The 22,780-nt window shown below is 44.1% G+C and overlaps 2 protein-coding genes across 4 annotated transcripts in view; both read left to right on the top strand.

Moving 5' to 3' along the window:
* Positions 1-70: 70 nt before the first annotated feature.
* LOC137877176 (ATP-binding cassette sub-family D member 2-like) lies at positions 71-15,312 on the top strand. The gene is made up of 10 exons (XM_068716906.1): positions 71-1,305; positions 1,828-2,008; positions 2,394-2,515; positions 6,382-6,544; positions 7,179-7,273; positions 8,056-8,201; positions 9,178-9,323; positions 10,431-10,515; positions 10,751-10,876; positions 11,008-15,312. The coding sequence occupies exons 1-10, from the start codon at positions 361-363 to the stop codon at positions 11,210-11,212; spliced, it is 2,214 nt and encodes a 737-aa protein (XP_068573007.1). The 5' UTR covers positions 71-360; the 3' UTR covers positions 11,213-15,312.
* A 795-nt stretch (positions 15,313-16,107) lies between these two features.
* The window catches only part of LOC137877174 (kinesin-like protein KIF21A), a 31,181-nt gene continuing 24,508 nt past the window's right edge, over positions 16,108-22,780 (top strand). For all 3 annotated transcript variants that reach the window (XM_068716905.1, XM_068716904.1, XM_068716903.1), the window contains exon 1: positions 16,108-16,422. In XM_068716905.1, the coding sequence (XP_068573006.1) occupies positions 16,379-16,422 (44 nt within the window). In that variant the 5' untranslated portion in view covers positions 16,108-16,378. The remainder of the gene's footprint in view (positions 16,423-22,780) is intronic.

Here is a 22,780-nt window from a genome sequence, read left to right as displayed (position 1 = left end):
ATGATCAGAGGCGGAAATAAGAACCGCCGAGCCGTCAAGTTACCTGGAAAAACTGTAAGTCCGGAAGTTAGGCAAGTTAACTTAACAAAATAAAACCATCCATTTGACAGCACGGCTCACGTATCCTGCTGCTGTAAGGAGAGTTGACCTTGAGTTTTATTTTGACAACTACAAACCGGAAGTACACGTTGTGTAGTCTGTCGGATGTAAGAACAGGATGTAGCGGTACATGTATCGGGCTCGCTTCATTTCAATCCAACCACCAGAAGTCCGTCTCTCTATTTATGTCGACGCGGTGAGTCGGGTTCGGGGGATGGGTAATGTCAGGATTGTCAGCAGGGACCACTAACGTTTGACAAAATGTCCAACATCCTCGATGCGGCGTCCAAAGTAAAATGGGACCGCACGACTGCGGCGAAGCGAGCCGTGTTTCTCGCGGCTGCCGCTTACGGCGTCAAAACACTGTACCCCATCCTCTGCAGGAAGCTCGGCCAAAACAAAGACCCCAGGAACAATCGCCGGGTTTCGAAGGCGGAGAACGGCTCCACCTGTTTGGTAAAAACACAGACATGTGCGGCAGGTCTCAAGAAGCCGTCCCCGGGGGTAAATGCGGAATTCTTCAAGCAGATCCTCGAACTTGGTAAAATCCTCTTTCCCAAGCTCGTGTCCAAAGAGCTCGGGTTGCTCTCCCTGCATTCGATAGCGCTGATATCGAGGACGTTTCTGTCCATTTACGTGGCCAGCTTGGACGGGAAGATTGTCAAAACGATAGTGGAGAAGGAGCCCAGGAGCTTCATCTTCCAGCTGATGAAATGGCTCCTCATCGCCATCCCGGCCACGTTCGTCAATAGCGCCATCCGGTACCTGGAGTGCAAGCTGGCTCTGGCCTTCCGCACCCGGCTGGTGGACCATGCCTACCGGACCTACTTCACCGACCAGACCTACTACCGAGTCAGCAACATGGACGGGAGGCTCGCCAACCCGGACCAGTCTCTCACCGAGGACGTGATGATGTTCTCCCAGTCGGTGGCCCACCTCTACTCCAACCTCACTAAGCCGATCCTGGACGTAGTGCTGACCTCCTACACGCTGATACAGACCGCCAGGTCCAGGGGGGCCAACGCCAGCGGGCCGACCCTGCTGGCCGGCCTGGTGGTGTTCATCACGGCTAAGGTCCTGCGCGCCTGCTCGCCCAAATTTGGCAAGCTGGTGGCGGAGGAGGCTCACAGGAAGGGCTACCTGCGCTATGTGCACTCCAGGATCATTGCAAACGCCGAGGAAATAGCTTTCTACCGGGGACACAAGGTATGCGTGGCTGGATGTGGAGAATGTTGAGGTTGCATTTGTTGTGGCAGGCGTGCAGCAATAATACAACAATGTGGTGGTGTTAAACTGTGACCAGTACAGAATGCAACCACAAAAGTAGATTCTCCATTAATAGATCATTAATAGACCATCAGACAGTTATGTTAGACTACATAGATGGATTAACTGTATTAGACAAATATGACAATTTAATTTTCTTTATCCTCCTTTCCAACCTTCGTACTTCTACAAGTGAAATCCAGCTATAAAAATGAGATATGAGATTATCTTGATTGCCCACATCCAATCACAGAGCTAATATAGGTCCATAACACCTATATGCGAATGTAATCAGCCTGATAATCGCATAAAATCAGGCCAGTTGGTGAGGACTTTAGTCTATGTAGGTCCACGCTTAACTGAAGGGTCACATCACCAAAACAAGCTTGCATCAGAGAGCAGGACGTGACTGTGTGCTGCCTGCGTGTTGTGATATGTTTTGTCCTTTTTTTTTTTTTGCAGGTGGAGATGCGTCAGCTGCAGAAGTGCTACCGGGCTCTGGCGGACCAGATGAACCTGATCCTGTCCAAGCGTCTCTGGTACATCATGGTCGAGCAGTTCCTCATGAAGTACGTGTGGAGCTGCTGCGGCCTTGTCATGGTGGCCGTGCCGATCATCACGGCGACGGGCTTCGCCGACAACAGTAAGCGAGGCCTCAAGGCTCCCCCGCGCCAAACTGTGTGCACTCACAGTAGTTTGTTTCATCCTGTCACTCACACATTTCACAGTGCACACGAGCGTTCGTTAGCGTCTCCAAAAACCAAACTGCTTCCTCCTCAAGCAGGGGCTGATGTGCATGTGTGAGAACCAAAAATACAGCTACAACAGAGTCCCTTTTTGTTTGTTGGTGAGCACTACTGCCGTGCCATGTTCCCAGTGTCGCTGATGATATTTAAATAACCTATTTCCATGGCATTCTAATGCTGGTAGGCACATGTGTGAGAGTGCGTTGTCGATGGGCTCACAGGACAGGGATGCAGAATTGCAATCTGTTGTTTCATCCCCCCGTGTCCCCCCTCTCCCACTAGAAACGGCAGACGGGCGCACGCACGTGATGGTGAGCGAGAGGACGGAGGCTTTCACCACCGCCCGCAACCTCTTGGCCTCAGGCGCCGACGCCATCGAGAGGATCATGTCCTCCTACAAAGAGGTGAGGACGCGGCTGGCTGAAGTTCAGATCACTTTGCGTGTTGTTGTTTTTCAGTTAATACAATGTGATCTCTCTCCGTCTGTGCTTAAGAGGATTTCCCTCTTTTCACTTCAAAGTTCTAAATGGAACACTTCAACACACTAACACTTCAATACGTTATAACCACACAAAAGTCATTCAAAATGAAAGGTTAGTTTCTGCAAATGCACTTGATTGACACTTAAGGGCTACAAAACAAACCCATAGCAAATAAAAATAACTTCTTTTTTTTAACGCTGAGTCATCTAAATCAGATTCATTAACCCAGCTTTTACTGTGCCGTTCGACACCTTTTGAATGTAGATGTTGTAAAACATGTCCTCCCATGCGTCTTGCACGCTTGTTTGGAGATGAAAACAATTAGTTGATCAATCGATAATCAGTTAATCATCAAGTAATTCTTTGAGCAGAAATGTTCACTGGTTCTTTAATGTCTTTAAACCCCTTTAAATATCTTTTGAGTTGTGGACTTTAATCAGACAAAACAGGGCATTGGAAATGCGATGGAATTTTTTTCTTTCGAGGTACTTTTTGAATAGACCAGATGATTCACAGATTAATCCAAAGATGTGTTGTATTTCTGTCCTTTTATGTGTGTATGTGTTTCTAAAGATGACGATTTGTCCGGCTAGAGTTTTAGATAATCACACGACGGGACAGATGCGCAAGCGTGGTCGGGTCACTTCATTCGCTCGGGGTTGAATGGATGGAGAAGCGGTCCAACAGATGGGCGGCCGGATGAATGCACAGCTTGGCCGAGTGATTGACAGATGCATACTGTATAGCCGGGTGTCTCTCTCTCTCTCTCTCTCTCTCTCTCTCTCTCTCTCTCTCTCTCTCTCTCTCTCTCTCTCTCTCTGTCTGTCTGTCTGTCTGTCTGTCTGTCTGTCTGTCTGTCACTCTCTGTCTGTCTGTCTGTCTGTCTGTCTGTCTGTCTGTCTCTCTCTCTCTCTCTCTCTCTCTCTCTCTCTCTCTCTCTCTCTCTCTCTCTCTCTCTCTCTCTCTCTCTCTCTCTCTCTCTCTCTCTCCCTCCCCCTCCCTCCCTCCCCGAATGAAAGGCCTCGTTCATCGAGGGCCAAATCCCTGATCTCTCGTTGCATTTTAATCCCCCCCCCCAAAAAAAACATGGACTCATTCATGCATTCTCTCTCTCTGTATGTTGTGGTCCATAAGAGGATTTGGCTGCAGCACACTGTGTTGCAGTACAGCTGGTTCCCGTGTTTTGGGATGTACTTAATTCAAGCTAGTCAGTAATTTCCTCAGTGAGATATGTGGTGTTTGAGCAAGCATCAGGTGACTGCACAGGGCCAGACACACACACGCCCACACGCCTGATTTTAAAAATCTCGCAGGCGATCATTTCATTTCGGTAATCTGTGTCAGAGCGGTTGTCGTTTCTCTGGCTCGAAGCACGTCCCTGGAGGATACAAGTTTTAGCCTGTGTTTCGGGCTCCGGTCTGAGTGTTCGTCGAGTGCAGTGTTGTTATTGGCGTCACATGTGCAGCAAGCAGCTAGCAAGCCTCGGCACGCAGGGCCAAGAGAGATGTGTGAGTGTGCAATTTAACAGGCATTGGGAAAGGAGCACATTCCTCAAGCTGCATGCCCTGCACACGCCTCCAAACACTCTGCTTTAATAGGACAGTGTAGTGTGTGTTTGTTTGTTGTTTGTGTGAGCGATCAAATGGCTCTATGACTTCACTTGTTTGTTACTCATCTTGAAGACTCAGATTAGCTTTTTATTCTTCAAAGGCCTGTTCTGTCCCCCGGCTGGAATTGAGCTCTCCCAATTAGCTTTTTGTGGTTATTGTTGTTTACGTTTCCTTCTTTATTTTTCTTTGTTTGGGTGAAGTTGGTCCTCTGACATGTGTTAGGTCGCCTTAGATAGAAAAAAGATGGACACGGAAACCTTTTTAATAGGCACCAATTCTTCAGGATTGAATCTACTGCCACCCAGCTGTGTGTGTGTGTGTGTGTGTGTGTGTGTGTGTGTGTGTGTGTGTGTGTGTGTGTGTGTGTGTGTGTGTGTGTGTCCCTCCCTTGGGGCTTAGCCTAGCTGTGAATAATCTTCCATCTGTTGCTCTTTCAGCCTGCACTTCTGCATCTCTTTCTCACTTACCTCTGCAGCATGCGCTCAAACGCTGTTTAGGTCATGTCTGGTCGGATGTTATCAACGACGGATCCCAATCATTCCAGATTATTAATTATATTACTTTATTCTGTGTTTGGACGATAGTTAAGTAAGGTAAAGTTACGCAGTAGACAGAGTAGTTATGGGGATGGTTTGTGGGAGTTGTAAATCAGGCAGCCGTCTCTATAAATCTCTTTAATTTACATGCATATGTGAAGTAGTAAAATATCTGATTATCTAAGTGATGATCAGTTACTTTCCGCAGCTGTCGAGATATGTTTGGAGATAACAGACGAACAAAGCGATGTGACATCACTTCTTTTTGTGTCTTCAGATCCACGCTGAATAATAGAAATATGAAAAGTACTGCATAGAATACTGCAATAAGCAGTTGAGGGTCTTTTAACAATAAATATTTCCTCCAACCGTTTTTTATAAGAAAACACAATCAGTCCTCCACTCTTCCTTCTCGCCCGTCCCTCCCTTTTTGGTGTTTCATTTCGTTTGTGGTTTTCTGTCTTTCTTCTCTGAGCCAGTCACATCTCTGAAGCCCCACCTGGTGTCCAGGAATTCCCAGAATTGGTGTTTGTTGTTTCATGTCATCAAGCTGTGTCAACAGCCTGCATTTTCTCTCCGCAGGGTACAGCGCTAAAGCTGAAGCAAGAGGCTGATTTCTTTCCCCATTTATTTAATTTTTTCATCATTTGAGTCTCGTCAGTTGCCGATAAAGATATCTATTGAGCTCCTTTTTCCTTTTTATACCGTAATGCATTTTGTGTTTATCTTTACAATTGCCTTATTATAAATGTGGTTATATTTTGTTTGTTTTATCATAATGTGTGTAATTCTGAATATACTTTTTTCATTCACCCATCTCTCAAAGACCATCACACGTTATGTACAGCAGCTTTTTCAGATCAATGTGGGTGTCAATGTGCAAACTGAAAACAAACACAGAAGAACTCGCAAATCTTGCACTTACGCACTCTAACGTAGTGGTTCCCTACCTTTTTGATTTAATTGATCCATTACATTTAGTTATTTGAACAGTTTATCCATTATTTGTAAACTATTTCAACTGTTAATTCTTTAAATTAGCCTTTTTAACTACACATTACTTTTAGTTAACTATTTCAACCATTTTTTCATTACTTTTAGCTAACTGTTTCAGCAATAAATCTAACTTTTTCAACCATTTAGCTATCCATGCTTTTAAGCTAACTGTTTTAAATATATATATAACTTATATATGTCACTTTGGCTAACTATTTCAACCATTTTTCTTTATTTTTAGATATTTCAACAGTTTTTCTAACTATTTGAACTTTTTACTTTTAGCTATCGATATTAAACATGTATCTTTTGCCTTAAGCTAACTGCTAACCTGTCTGCTCGCTTGCTAGCTAGTTTTCACCAACTCTCAATGGCAACATATAATGTTTAGGTGTCACAGGTGACTCAATATATGTGTGTATATATATATATATTTTTTTCTCTTATTGTAATGACTATTCAAATGAGCGGATCTACTCTACTGCTTTAACACACACACACACACACACACACACACACAGTGAGTGAGTTTTATCAGCACATGACCGTGACCTGTATCATAATCTGGTCCTCTCTCAGTTTGCATTGATATTGCTCTGACTTTCCCCCGTAATAACCTTTGACTCTTTGGTGTTTGTCGGGGCAGGTCACAGAGCTGGCGGGCTACACCGCACGGGTCCACAATATGTTTGTGGTGTTTGAGGACGTCCAGAGGGGCGTTTATAAGCGCTCCTCTCTATCATCGGAGACGGGGGCGGAGAAGAAGAGCAAGCCTGAGATGCACATAGACGGACCGCTGGAGATAAAGGGTAGGCCTGATCTGCTGTACCCCGAACCTCCTTCTGTGTTAACACCAACCGAAAGAAAGAAATAGGTTGTCACCACACACACACACACACACACACACACACACACACACACACACACGCACGGCAAACTTTTACCACTTCTGCTGTCTGGAGCAGGGGGCGAGCTAGTGGCTAGTGACATCCACCGGTTATTTTCAACCCCTCTGTCCACAATCTTTTTTTATGCGATACCTTCGTAGTAAAATTAGTCACTACGTCAACACCAACATTAGCAACAGTTTTAAGATTACACTTTCTGTCCAAAGTTTAAGCAATAAGCCAAACCCTCTTTCTGGGGCAACTTGCATAAGCAGAATAAATTCTTAGAGCGCCAGAGGGATGATATTACACGCAATCAACAGTATCGAGGTCAAAGGTTGGCGTCATTGCACACTCTTATTAGAGAGCACAGTTCAGCTAAGAGATAAGTGAAGTGGTAAAGAGATTTTTATTTTTATTTCTAACCTCATAATTCCTACTCTGTAGTATTATCCCATCTATATCCACGCTTATGGATCAATGGAGTCTAATCCTCAATTTCCGCTCTCCATTCACCGCCATTCTATTTTTCTCTTTCTCTCTTTTCTCTGTTCAGGTCACGTGATAGACGTGGACAAGGGCATCGTGTGCGAGAACGTCCCGATCATCACTCCGAGTGGGGACGTGGTAGTGTCTTGCCTGAACGTCAAGGTGAGACGGCTCCGCCCTCGTCTCTTCTGGTCCTCTGTATTCTGTGCATCTTCGCTTCATAGCTGCACTTTTTCTTAGTGAAATGGACTAACAGATGAAAAAGCAACCAGAATGGTCATTTAATCTCCAGCACCAAACTCTACTCAACATTACCCATGATGCATTTTGCAGGCGCTCAGTTTCGGCTGTTCTCCGAACCTTACTCCGCTGTCAGACCCCCCCGAGAGTTGTTTCGGTCCATGTGGAGTTTATTAACATTTCTGAAGAGTCCTCTGTGGTCTTGTTAGGAAACAGATACACCCTTTTGGTTTTAACGATGTGTTGCTGCCCTCATTCTAGAGAGAGTATGGCTTTTTAAACTAGCGCCAGCAGCTCCTGCTATCAGACCCCAGTTGAGACTTCACCCGTCTGGTTGTGAGTGCTCATTTGAGGTTTATGCAGCTGGTGACATTGAGCTGGTAGATTGCAGCGGAAATTTGTTGAGTCTGTGCTAATGCACACAAAGTTTCAGACTATATGTAAAGGTCATTCACCACACTGTTCAGCTGCTCCCTTTTTCCTCATAGTGTAAATATATATATATATATATATATATATACACACACACACCGTTTAGGATACCTCCCAACGGTATGATCTGACTTCAAATACAAATTCTGGTTCAAATACAGAGACAAAACAGATAAAATACAGTGTGTTCTGTCCGAGGAGACATTTCGTCTGAGTTATACTGTGGTTTGATTCGTTTTAAAGGGGATTAACAGAGTCCCGCTTTATTTCAGGTGGAAGAGGGCATGCACCTGTTGATCACAGGGCCGAATGGCTGTGGGAAAAGCTCTCTGTTCAGGATCCTCAGCGGCTTGTGGCCCGTCTACGGCGGCCGTCTGTACAAACCCTCTCCCCAACATATGTTCTACATTCCTCAGAGGTATACACACAAACACACACTTTTTTTATATATAAATAGTCCACAGCTGTTAGTTGTAATAAAACAACTGTACAGCGGGGGGGTTGGACTTTTCCTGTCATTTGACATTAAGTTAAGCATCATCAGTGTACCAGAATCAGCCATGTGTCCCCACCGTGCATCTCTTGCTCCAGTGGTTTGATCTGAAAGGTAGCTAGAATGAAGTCACTACTGACCTTTTTAGGAATAAAAAAAGTACCTGATATTTCAAGCAGCAGAATATTAATTGGCACCCATTTAAAAAAATCAATTCAGCTTTTGATACAAACGTAAGCTTAATATCTTTAGGTCTTGGACAGTTAGCTGGGGGAAAAAATGAATATGTCACTGTGGGCTCTGGAAAATTTTCATTCACTACGCTGACATTTTATAGACTTACTCGATGGGGGAAAATAATTGTGAATTGCAGCCATAAATAACGCTGAAAAGCACTGACGACACACGAGGGCGATTGTGGTGTCGATGCTCTTAACAGGTTAAGATGAGCGATTGATCCTCCTTAATGTAGCAAGAGGACTAAACTGAACCCATCTTAGACAAACCATCAAATGTAATCTTACCCATGGTTGCTCAGAGCCACTGACTCCCTCCCGCAGAGCGGTGAATATTTTATACACGGGGCGAGACGGCCACCTGGCAGCTGTAAGAGAATCCATCAGACCATCTACAATAGAAACATCAGGAGTGTAATGGGTGTCTTTCTCTCTCACTTCTTGTTCCTAAACATGTACCCTTTTGTACACACACACACACACACACACATACACACACACACACACACATTGTCAGCTGTGTGGAGCACTTAATGAAATGAGGGTTTAGCAAGGAAGCACTCAGTGGATAAGGTGTGTGTGTGTGTGTGTGTGTGTGTGTGTGTGTGTGTGTGTGTGTGTGTGTGTGTGTGTGTGTGTGTGTGTGTGTGTGTGTTTTTCTCTAGGCCATACATGTCCATGGGTTCACTGCGGGACCAGGTGATCTACCCGGACTCAGTGGAGGACATGGCTGCCAGAGGCCTCAGTGACAAGGACCTGGACACCATCTTGGACATAGTCAACCTCTACCACATCGTCACCAGAGAAGGAGGTAGGACAGTACTGAGGACACCTCACTGAGTGTTCTGAGGGAAAATAGGAGACTGAAGAATTTAGAAAAAACATATAGCTCAGGTAACCCATCAGACAAGATAATCCCCAACCAGATGAAATAACTAGACCAATGAAGCATCATGGAAGAACCAAACATCATCAGGCAAATTAAGAATTATGCCGACAAAATAACCATAAACTAAAATAAAACTAACAATCAGCGAGACACAATAACTAGACAAAACAACCAGACATATCAAATTGAGTACTTGACAGCGGGTCAGGTTTTGTCTTCTTCCTCCAGTGTTAAGGTTCTAAATTTCGACTTTGAAATCAATAAAATGCTTGCAAAACTTTTCCCCCTGCACAATTTAGCCACAGAGCAGATTTGCTGGTGTTTCTGAGATCAAACAAACCAGGTTACCTATGTGCACCGGCCAGAATCTTGATGCGTAACACTCGGGCATTACTCGTGTTGCCTAAACTCAAGTGTGTGTATTCAATTGGCTGCCGCTCTTCTCTCATTACTGAACAAACAGGCCTATTGTTGTGAGCCGAAGCTTAGAGCTGCAAACCGGGGGTTTAACGTATGAATGGCTGCACTGTGAAAAAGATTTTGATCAAGCGCACGCATATTGCAGTCACGGATCGCCCGTCGTGGATGTTGCCACGCATGCAATATAACTGCAAAGAATTTCCTGTTCAGTCTTTGAAAAAAAAAAAAAGCCACACAGAAAGGTTGTCCACCGTCTGCACCTAGACTGGTTAAACCTTTAAGAAAACACCATGCCTTTCATGCTGCTCCTCTCCTTTGTAATCACTGTTGGTATGACGGCTTCATAGAAGCAGTCTGTATAACCTGTCCGTTAACATTTTGATTGTTCATGACATCGCTCGAAGTGTGTTTTTGATTAGCTGTTTATGTAAGAGACCTAATGTGTTTCCAGAGTTTTCCCATCATGCTCTAAATACTGGTTCGGACATCTTCGCCCTCATACGGATATGGCAGTAGTTGCTCGCGACATCTGTATCCACTGTCTTTAAAGGAAACGTGTTGGCAGCAAGTGTTTCCTCACGGGTGTGTAACATCTTCTTTTGTGTTCAGGCTGGGATGCTGAGCTGGACTGGAAGGACGTGTTGTCAGGAGGCGAGAAGCAGAGGATGGGCATGGCCCGTATGTTCTACCACAAGTAAGGCCAAACGGACAGTTTTACCCCCCGAATCCGCCGTCTGGCGCCTCCGGATTCCAGAGTTGACATTCAAGCCACGATGTGTTTATTTCTAGGTAGCAAAAATAAAATGTTAGCATGCTAACACGCTATTTTTCTGACTTTGCACATGTGGATGGTCTCGCTAATTAACCATAATCTCATTAGTCGCTCATTGGACGGATAGCACTTATTAAACCCCCACCGTGTTTACCAGGCCTATGTATGCGCTGCTGGATGAGTGTACCAGCGCTGTGAGCATCGACGTGGAGGGGAAGATTTTCCAGGCCGCTAAAGACGCCGGCATCTCTCTGCTCTCCATCACGCACAGACCCTCCCTGTGGTAAGAAACTCAGCTTTTTTGTGAAATAAGAGTTTTCCTACGATTCGTTGTAAACTCGATGTGCACACGCCGGTCCCTCTTGCCACACCTCAAGTCCTTCCTCTTCGCCCCCCCCCCCCCCCCCCCCCCAGGAAGTACCACACCCACCTGCTCCAGTTTGACGGGGAGGGAGGCTGGCGCTTCGAGCAGCTGGACACGGCGACCCGTCTCTCGCTTACCGAGGAGAAGCAGCGGTTGGAGACCCAGCTGGCTGGCATCCCCGAGATGCAGCATCGCCTCAACGAGCTCTGCAAGATCCTCGGGGACGACTCTGTCCTCAAAACGGCCGAAGAGTGAGAGGAAGGGGAGGGAGGGGGGGGGGAAGAGGCCCTGAGGGGGAAAAGAGAGGAGGGTTCTTTGAGAGACAAAGAGGCAATGAAAGAATAAGAAATCTGTAGGGGTTTGTTGGTTTTATCTTCAGGCTTAGTTTCTTTTCTTTTGCTTATTTCGATTTTCCGCCAGTCTTTCAGCTCTCCTTCTCTCCTCTCCCTCTTCTTTTCATCCCTCCCTTTTGAGAGGTGGAGGGAGGGGAGGAGAGTGAAGTGGATTCACCAGTATTATCCCCTCTTCTGGCGCACATCGGGTGCATTGCTTTGTCGTAGATTTTAAAAAGTTTGGTTTTTAGCGCACGTCATTTATTAAGAAAAGAAAATCAAAATTAACCGAGATAATTTATTTGTTTGTTTTGTTTTATAGCACTTTAATCTGCTTTTAGAGGGCTGTTTCCATTTGTTGTGGCAGCTCACAGTGAAATCAGGTGATAGCTGCATTTATTTCGCTGGAAAACTTTTAAATGTAGAAACACTTAACGATGTCCGCAGCAGTATTCCACACCCGGTGTACTGGGTTGTGCAGGATCCACATTTGTCATAATTTTCGCACTCGGTTTTTAGTTTTTACTGAACTCAATGTTACCTCTTCGCTTTTTTTGAGAAGTCAAAAGAGACAATTTTTTTTCTGATGTCACGATATGCCTTTGTTTGGTTCTGTGTGTCTAGTCGCAGTACAATCCCTCTCCTTATACCTCATCTCAGCCCTCGTTAGGACCCTGAACCACAGACGTGGACTCAGTTGCAGACGGCAAAGAAAAAAAAACACCGTCAGGTCTATTATTAGAGCGATTTAGTGACATGGCTCTGACTCCAGAATTATAGCTTTCTGGTTTGTTAAACAAACACAATTAGCTACGGAGGCCCTCTTCAAAAGAAGAGAAGCCAAGAGCAAGCCAGCCCCCGGTAGTCCGGTCTATACATAGTCCAACATATACTGCACATGGGTGAACAGGTAGCCATTCAAACTGATGTAACTGCCGGATACAAGTACACGCATCGGCCACCTGTTGAAGCCCCCCCCCCCATTCTGTGTTGACACAAAACACACTCGTGCGTCTGCTGTGCGTGCCAGATGCGTGCTGGGAGTCTGCTTTGTCAGCAGTGCTCCGTGGGTCCGTTTTTGAGCCTGTGTGAGTGCACAATAAGGCAGGATGCTACAGGGCAATGGGCTAACACGTTATGCTGATTTACTCAATATATACAATACTCCACATGTTATTATGTTGAAATACACAAGGCCTTACTGGGTTTTACTTAATAGTGTATTAGTACAGGCAGGTTCATTTTTGGCCACTTGAGCACGTCGGTTGCCTTATCACTAATGGCGGCATGCATCTTTGGCTACACACGCAGGAACGAAATTAATTCGATTGGTTTCCCCTCATTTAGCCCACGTGTTTGTTGCCAGCGACTCGTCCGGAGTTGTGATACTGTGAAGTCTCCGATTTGTTACATGAGCATCATTTTTGTTCTGACTAACAAAAGTACTTCTGTACCGTGTGTTCTCATGTGGTGGTTCTAAGCTGTGGTTGTGGCTGCTTTCACAGACCTGTGTGTGTGTGTGTGTGTGTGTGTGTGTGTGTGTGTGTGTGTGTGTGTGTGTGTGTGTGCTCGTGCTCAATGTGTCCCACATAAAGAGTCTGAGGATAAGTAAATTAGGCAGTTTTGCCACCCAGATGGTACTGAGGGAAACAGAAGAAAGGATTGTGGTTTATGGAGTTTAAATTTTAAGGTTCCATGCATTGAACTGGGCCTAAAGATACCAAGAAATACAAATTATCACTTCATTTTAAAAGCAAAAAGCACCCCACAAATTGCATTTTACGTCAATTAAATGTGTGGAAGCACTTTTGGAACATGAATATGGTGAAATCTGAATGTATTTGCACCACACGCAGGACTCAATCCATGTCATCTCGTTTAGTTTTTTTTGAACACCACTATTTTTTGCATCACTATTAATATTTTGTTATTACGCCTCTGTTTGGTTAACGCGCCACCTTGACTGTGTCGACAGAGAACGGACAATCAGTCACATCATCCGCGGAGTACAAACGAGTGCGCTGCTGTGTTTCAAACCACACCTTTGCCTTTGTTATTGTCTGCAGAGAAATGAGTAAATGAGTACCGGTTTTAGGTAAATACAACTGCGTCAACTGCTTTTGTTGTGGAACCCGTGATGTAAATAGTCATGTGCACGTCTCCCTCAGGCCTTTTTGTTAGTCTGAGCTGGGGCTGCATCCAAAGTGCAACATCTATGCCCACAATGAGACTTTTGCAACCTCCACTTTTTTGGCTTTTAGTGTACAGTTCAAGAAGAAGGACTCATGTTCATTTGGATGCAGCCCTGCTCTGCTCAGGATGATGGCTGCTAGGTTACAGAAGGACAAATATAGATTTTATTTCCCCCCCAAAATGTGACTGAAGAAGAAAAAGAACTAATTAAAAATAGATACATTTTAACGTACCCCTTTAATATTTTAAGGGGTAATAACTGGAATGCTCTCTGCTGGTCTTGTATTATAATCTGGACTGCAAAAAAAAAAAGCTTGCTTTCATTAGCCTCACAAGAGAGCATCGCACTGGCAGGCCTTTTTCAACAGTGTTCAGCACTGGAGTTTGTGACCTGACATAAGTTTTCCTAGTCAGTCAGACTCGGTTGACAGGAGGCCAGACAAGCTGCTGAATGACACACGAGTCTGTCTAGTGACACTGGAACATGAGCTCAAGACAATGTCTGACATCCATAGGCATGATCATAGCTTTAATAGTTAAAGAAAAGAGTCAGAAATAGTACTAGTTTGTCTTTGAAAGGATGGGATAATAAATGACAAGGTGCCATTTTCCCAGCATGTGTCACGCTTCTGTATAGCTTAGGTCTTTATTTTTTTTTTTCTGCCAAAATTGTGTTTTTTTTTTTATCTATTTTCTCTCTAATGAGTATTCATGCTCGGTACGGTACCTGGCTAGCACAGCAAACAGACAACGTTAGATAACTAGTGAACATGGGGCGAGTCGAACATGTAGCTAGAAGCTAAATAGCCAGATATTTGCCTCAGGCGTTGGTTGGTCAACAAACAAGCGCTAAAAGAGTCAATATTGGATTTACATGACTTCAGAAGGAATGCTAATGTTGCTCTGTGTCTGCTGGATGTGTAGATAATTGAATTAACAATATCAACTAGTTAGCATTCAGGTTATGCTAGCTTGTTAGTGTAACGCTAGTTTCTGCTGCCCCCAGGTGGTAGTTATTGCAGGTACAATATTCCAAAAACATAGTTGTCTTTTTCATGTCTGAAGGTGGTTCTGGGCTAACTACAAGATAAAGAAAAAATGCCTACATTGGTTTTTATTTTTTAACATGGCACCTCATTATTTCTTACCCTGTTCAGGAACCAGTTCAGATAGCTTACTCAGCAGTGAAGTTAGGGTTCAGTGGCTATACTACGCTGTGTACTGTAACGACAGCCTAACTGACACAACTTTGATACTGAAAGGTTCCCCTCCTAGATTCCCTTTTGTAAGTAATCAATTGAATGTATCCATTATGTATGATAAAGCATCTCTTATGACGGTTATGAAGACAATGAATACATGTGGCCGGGTCATACAGGTTCCCCTCTGGTTCGATAATTGATCTTTTTTGTAATTGTTGACTGTGCATGTGACATTATTTTATCAGAGCCACGTGTTGGTGTGTGAATTGGGATTTGCTGTACATGTGGTGTGTGAACTGGGATAATAAGAAGGAAAATGTGACCATGAGTACAGTAGTTTTCAAAGCCAGGGATTACTACAGTTTGTAATTACTTACAGAATTACAGTTTGCAATCAAAACTCCCAGACATATATAACTATTTTATATTTTTAACTTCTGGAACTTCCTTTCTTTGGATCTCATTGTGCATGTGTAGGAATCCGTATTCTTTAACCTTAGAACCAAGAGAGGTACATCGGCATAAAGGTCATCTGTATAAAAAAAATCATGTGCTACGGTCACTTTATGTTGAAAGATGAAGATGTATTTTCTTGTTAATAAAAACTACAGTGCAACCTCGAAAGAAATGGGCCTTGTGCGTTTGTTCACCATCAGAATTTACACCATTTTAGGTTTCCTTCAAATAAATGATGTAGTGCTCAGAGTAGCTACAGGCTTTTATCACATCTGAATGTTTAACATCCATTTTTACTTTTTTTTGCATGCTGACGCTTAAAAACAGTAGTACTATACTGCATACAAATAGTATTTAGTATTAAATTGTGACACAGCAATTGAGTAAGTAGAGCCATCTGTTGGTGAAGAAGACACATTACTTCAATGAGCCCTACACTGCAATAATCCGAATTGACCACAAGGTAGCAGCCACGTTCCTTTATTTGCATACACCTTCAGCGCGTCATCTTGTCATTTGAATTGGAAATATCAGAAGGACGTTCAAATTTGAATGGACAGATTTTTTTTTATGTCTCCAAATTATAATCTGTGGCAGTAGACCGGACATCATTCTTAAAGGAACAGGCTGCATATTGTCCATGAAATAGCTGATGTTAAAATAAAAAAGATAGATAAATTAAATAACGAATACAAAAAATTACAAAACAAAGAACTGGCAAAAAAAATGAAAAGCCCGACAAAAAAATTCAAAAAGGTTTGAAGTTGAAAACATGTTTTCCACAGAATGAGTTTTTGTAAAATAGTATCCAAATAGTATCCATTCATGTCAATTACTATTAGTATTGTTATAATAATATAACCAATCCATTGGATTGGTATAGCTCAGGAGAAGGGGGAGGAGTTTGATTACGTCCTCCGTTTCGAGAGTCGCACGCCAAGTGGATCCCAGCTCTCTGACCCGGGTACAGCGGCAGAGACGATGCCTCTGGAGAGGTGACCGCCGGCGGATCCTTAAGCACATTTCCCCGGCAATTATGGAAAACAAAAACAAAAACCTGACAATCTCATAAAACATGGCGAGGAGGAGGCGCTGAGAGCTCCACATATAAGCGCTTTCCCGAGGAGGGAGGAGGGTGGGCGGACCACGGCGCTCCTCTTGTCTCGTAAGAGGATAAGAAAAAGGGAAAATCAAGCTATTTATAAGCGGACCGATCGGACGATCCAACCGGCGACACCATGAGCGGCGGGCCGGATGAGAGCTCGGTGCGCGTCGCCCTGAGGTAAGGATGCAAACCCCCGCTCCCTCCTCTTTCCAAAGATGCTCACACCTGCTACACGACCATGCACGGTGTCGTCCCTGCTTTTATTCTCTCGTGCATCCATTCTTCTTCCTTCTTCTTCTGTCTATCCCTCCAAAACAATACCCCTCCATTCCCTAACTGTGCTTTTATTTTTAAGCCATGTGTTCTCTTCTCCACTCCCATGCACTTTAATGCCCATTGCATGGTGTTCTCACAGCACAAACAGACCAGTGGCTCATGATCACATGAGCTTCTTTTGTTAATACCTGCATGTGCATGCGTAGTGGATTTATGAATGAAGACCTCATGTCTGAAGGGATTAGGCCAAGAGAAAGCCTGCAACTCTCCCCCTGACAGTGTGTCACCGACATGATAGGGCCGCAGCTAAACTCAGGGGCAGGTGCTTTTTCTGTTTCTGTCTGCCTGTGTGTGTGTGTGTGTGTGTGTGTGTGTGTGTGTGTGAGTTGGAAAGACAACCTGAAACGTCATGTGAACTGGATCAGTGGAAGAGAGAGAGAGAGAGGACAAAAGCTTGTTCCCATATCACGTTTCTCTTCCCTCGCTCTGCCCCGGCTTGTTGTGCATTCAGACTTTGACCCAGGAGTCTAGTGTTCTCTCTCTCTGTCATAGATAATAAGAATATATCTGTCAGTACATCCCATCATGCACTCTGTTTTCTTGGGTGACGTAGAGTCTCATCAATAAGATTTAATTTGTCTTGCGTCCTTGATTAGTAAAGTTGCTTTTCTGGTTTGCTGGAGAAAAGTTTTGCAACACACACACACGGCTACAGAAAGGTGTGTGTGTGTGTGTGTGTGTGTGTGTGTGTGTGTGTGTGTGTGTGTCTTTGAGTGGAAACTACCTGCTATTGTATCTTCTTAGAAAGCTCAGGCCTCATTCATTATTTGCAGAGCTCTGTTGTCTTGTTTGCCAGCTGGGTTTCACCTTTAGTCCCATTGATCTCCAGTCGACTGTTCGTTGGTTTATTCTTTTGTATATTTCCCTTCCTTTCCTCTATTATTCACGTCACTCATTCATTTGACGAGTATTAATAATTGAATCAGTCATTTTGAACCGGCACAGTCTCATGTGATACCACAGAACTACAATCAACACTTGAAGATCTTTACTCCTGAGTCAGGGTCTGATCGGAGGTAGAGTCAGCAGTTCAGAGCCTCTGCTGAGGTCAGCTGTGGCACCTGAAAGTGCTCCGTCACTCATCCCTTATTTTACACACACTCACACACACACACACACACACACACACACACACACACACACACACACATCACAAGGTGATCCACTTCCTGTCACTGAGACCTTTACCCTTTAGCTCACAGAGCTCCCTAATCTCGCAGTACGCTGTGTGCCTTATTTGCATGAATTGAGTGTGTGAACCGTTTCCACGGCAGACATTTGGACTTAAAGTAAGAGAAGCTCAGGTGGAGCTGATAACACAAACAATGACATTTTCCACTCGGGTGTCCTAGTAAGGCCGCAGCAGGGAACCATGTGTAATAAATACCGAGACTAATGCACTATCTGCAGTACAAAAGGCTTTGCTCACAGTCACCTAAAAGTTAGCGGCTAGTGGTGAACATAGTGGAGTATTTACTCACATGTACCAACACAATGATAATGCACATACTGTGCACAATGCTGTGTCAGCTGGTTATGGGTGTGGCTGTAACCTACAGATATTTCTGCTGAGATTTTATTAAATGCATCGCGGCAACATACTGCATCAAGCCGATGAAGACGGGCCCTTAAGGAAACTCCTTTTACTTTAGGTTTCATCGATTTTCACTTGATAATCTCTGGAAGTCAGTCACACCTTTTCGTCTGCTATTAGATCACAGACTTCATCTCTTTGAACATCAAACGGCAGCTTCGCGTTGGCGTTGTTCAGCTCGATTAATTGCCCGGGGCAACATCGTAATTACTTGGAGCATGTGGTGGACTTGAACTTCAGAGCATCTGAAAGGCTCTCTAATAGTTTAGTTAGCTGTGTGTGTGTGTGTGTGTGTGTGTGTGTGTGTGTGTGTGTGTGTGTGTGTGTGTGTGTGTGTGTTTTTGCGGTAATGAGCTAGCAGGTTGCCAACCTGTACCTGCCTCAGCCTGTGAGGCTAATGCTGTCTGTTAGCAAGTTCCTAATCCCTCTCCAGAACTATGAAATGCTTCTTTATCCTTTTTTTTTTCCAGGCAGAAGAAGAAAGAAATGGTGTCTGGGGGCCTGAACAGAGGCAAGGTGTTTCTGGGACTTTTTTTTGTTTTGTTTTTTTGGTGTCATTTTGATTTATAACTGGAAAGATGATGTAACACAAAAGTCTATTTGCTCTTTAGAAGTGTACTTGCCTCTTGATGGCTCTTCAGTGAGATTATTAGATGTGCGCTGGCGTCTGAGGTTTTGATGATTAACGCGCCTGACAGCATACAGATGGGTCACTTCAGTAGCACAATGTTGGATGATTCAGCAAACACACACACACACACACACACACACACACACACACACACACACACACACACACAGTTGGTGTTTTCTGGGTTATCCCCCTGTGTGAATGTGTTCCAGATCTCTTTCCTTATGTAACAACCCATATGTTTATTGCGTCCCATACTCAATACAGGAAGTTAACGATTTATCCAGGAAGTGAGTCGTGTCGCAGACTTTGCCTGAAGGAGCCACTCATGTGTCTTATTAGTATGTCAATATTCTTGAAGTGCAACTTTTAATATTTAATTAAATTAAGCGGTGAGGAATCGGGTTTCGCACTGTTGAATTGGGAAACGGAGAGCTCTTCCTCTTTAATTAGATGCGTACACTTCAGCATCACGTATGCTGCAGGTTAGTGAATCAGGACGCAGTCGCCAGCTTTACTCCTTCACGAACGTCCAGACTGTCTGACTTCTATTGGCTCATCTCAGGTGTCTGTCGGACACAAGTCCCACCTTCTTGACATTTTTGTGGATTTTGTTTGAGGGCGAAGGCTGTGCGCCTGCTGCCATGATACAAAAGCATTGTGTGTGCTCATATACAGTTGTGGTCAAAAGTTTACATATACTTGTAAAGAACATAATGTCATGGCTCTCTTGAGTTTCCCCGTTATTTCTACAACTCTGATTTTTCTCTGATAGAGTGATTGGAACAGATACTTCTTTGTCACAAAAAACATTCATGAAGTTTGGTTCTTTCATGACTTTATTATGGGTTAACAGAAAAAGTGATCAAATCTGCTGGGTCAAAAATATACATACAGCAGTGCTAATATTTGGTTACATGTCCGTTGGCCATTTTCACTTCAATTAGGCGCTTTTGGTAGCCATCCACAAGCTTCTGGCAAGCTTCTCGTTGAATCTTTGACCACTCCTCTTGACAGAATTGGTGCAGTTCAGTTAAATTTGATGGCTTTCTGACATGGACTTGTTTCTTCAGCATTGTCCACATGTTCTCAATGGGATTTAAGTCAGGACTTTGGGAAGGCCATTCTAAAACCCTAATTCTAGCCTGATTTAGCCATTCCATTCCCACTTTTGATGTGTGTTTGGGGTCATTGTCCTGTCGGAACACCCAACTGCGCCCAAGACCCAACCTTCGGGCTGATGATTTTAGGTTATCTTGAAGAATTTGAAGGTAATCCTCCTTCTTCATTATCCCATTTACTCTCTGTAAAGCACCAGTTCCATTGGCAGCAAAACAGCCCCACAGCATAATACTACCACCACCGTGCTTGACGGTAGGCATGGTGTTCTTGGGGTTAAAGGCCTCACCTTTTCTCCTCCAAACATATTGCTGGGCATTGTGGCCAAACAGCTTGATTTTTGTTTCGTCTGACCACAGAACTTTCCTCCAGGAGGTCTTATCTTTGTCCATGTGATCAGCAGCAAACTTCAGTCGAGCCTTAAGGTGCCGCTTTTGGAGCAAGGGCTTCCTTCTTGCACGGCAGCCTCTCAGTCCATGGAGATGCAAAACACGCTTGACTGTGGACACTGACACCTGTGTTCCAGCAGCTTCTAATTCTTGGCAGATCTGCTTTTTGGTGGTTCTCGGTTGACTCTTCACCCTCCTGACCAATTTTCTCTCAGCAGCAGGTGATAGCTTGCGTTTTCTTCCTGATCGTGGCAGTGACAAAACAGTGCCATGCACTTTATACTTACAAACAGTTGTTTGCACTGTTGCTCTTGGGACCTGCAGCTGCTTTGAAATGGCTCCAAGTGACTTTCCTGACTTGTTCAAGTCAATGATTTGCTTTTTCAGATCCATGCTGAGCTCCTTTGACTTTCCCATTGTAGCGTTTGTGGGCGTTTGTATCCAATGAGCCCTATTTAAATGGCCTCAGAGAAGTCACCAGCTGTAGTCACTCATAATCACTCACAAGAAGTTAAGAGGCCATGCTATGAAGCTCATTTCATTGACACAACTTTCTAAGTCACCAAAATTGCTAATTCATGTTGCTGTATGTATATTTTTGACCCAGCAGATTTGATCACTTTTTCTGTTAACCCATAATAAAGTCATGAAAGAACCAAACTTCATGAATGTTTTTTGTGACAAAGAAGTATCTGTTCCAATCACTCTATCAGAGAAAAATCAGAGTTGTAGAAATAACTGGAAACTCAAGAGAGCCATGACATTATGTTCTTTACAAGTGTATGTAAACTTTTGACCACAACTGTGTGTGTGTGTGTGTGTGTGTGTGTGTGTGTGTGTGTGTGTGTGTGTGTGTGTGTGTGTGCGCATAAACCCATGTCCGTCCGAGCATATTCATGATAAATATTCATGAACCAACTCAAGTGAACTGAGACACAAAAGCAAAGCTTGCTGCAAGCCATCTGCTGTCATGTGATATTTCTCTTACTGACTTATTCAATAACTTCTGTCTAACTAGGTGAAGGTTTATTCAAAATGAATTTTTTTTTACTAATAAAAGGTTTGAATTATAATTAATGCAACTGTATTTTAAAACCATGCTTTTTACACATCCTACCGTGATGCAAAACATGTTTGTTTTTTTGCCATCCTCCCCTAATTTTCCACTGCTTTTATGTTTCATCTAAAGTCCCAAGTGTGTGATGAGTGGGCTGAACTGTCCTTGTTTTGTGTGTGTGTGTGTGTGTGTGTGTGTGTGTGTGTGTGTGTGTGTGTGTGTTATCCTCATACGCCCTCTCCTGACAGCCACCATCCTCTGCCACCGTCAACCTCTCCCTCCTTCCTGCCCAGCGACCTTTGACCCAGGAAGCAGTCAGAGCTGTGATCAGTGACCTCGTCAGAATTCTCCCCCCCCCGTGGCAGCTTGTTTTTAAGCTGTCACCACGGTAGCCGGCGGGTCCTTTTTCAAGGTTTCAGGGTGTGTGGCCATGGCCCTGTGAATGGACACCGGTCAGTCCGCCATCTAAACAAGAGAAAGAGGGGGGGGGGACCCTGACTCAGCAGAACACTCTCTTGACCCCTTGTCCATTTTCCCTGGCCTCCTTCCCAAATGCCCTCTGTGACATCACTGCCCGGCTGTTATTCACACTGGAGACAGATTCAAGGCCTTTGTTGTACGTCTTCATCACTTCCTGTTAACCTGTGGGAGTTTCTCTCGCAGACCGGATATCAAGGATGCATCCTGGTCCGAAAATTAATGGGAATCCACTGTAAGAGCAACACTTCACATTGCTCAGAGTGCTTTAAGTTGATGCTAAAACTATATTAATTATTATTCATGTTCAGTGGATCAGAGTAGTCTGGCTCAGCAGTCAGTTAAAGTGCTGCGATAATTAATGTTGCATATTTCATTTTCAATCATCTTCAGGATTGCTTCTTATCTCTGATATCTCTCACATGATGCATCCTTCATCATGATTCTACATCCTGCACACGTCTGGCCAGAGTTTTGCTTGTATTCAGCCTCTTACAGGTTGAAGACTTGTTTGAGCTTGGTGCTCGCAGAAGTACGCTGAACCGAGTGATGCAATGGATCGGCTCTTGATGTCAAGAGCAGCTGCCAGACAATGGAAACACTGTCCCGCTGAGTATGTAGTGAGGTACAACGGTAGTCTCTCATTGTGGCAGGGCCGTGAGGACTGCTCTCTGGCTTTTATCTCCATCTTTCCATCATTTCTGCGTCGCCTCACTTCATCCTCTTTGCTCCGGGCGGCCATTAGACGGCGGTCAACAGACAAATACAAATATATAGAAGTGCACCTGCTGCCCGATGTATAAAAGAGGTGTGCGCGTGCGTGTGCGTGTGTGTGTGTGTGTGTGTGTGTTGTTATATAAGGTTGTCATGACGGTGTACTTGAAGGCATTCTTACAGTGGTACGAATAGAGTGAAGCTTTTCAACAGAGTCC

This window comes from Cebidichthys violaceus, unplaced genomic scaffold, assembly GCF_023349555.1.
Source record: "Cebidichthys violaceus isolate CVI_PGR_0920_01 unplaced genomic scaffold, fCebVio1.0.p SCAF_21, whole genome shotgun sequence".
Lineage (NCBI taxonomy): Eukaryota > Metazoa > Chordata > Actinopteri > Perciformes > Stichaeidae > Cebidichthys > Cebidichthys violaceus.
This window is presented reverse-complemented; position numbering and strand designations above follow the sequence as displayed.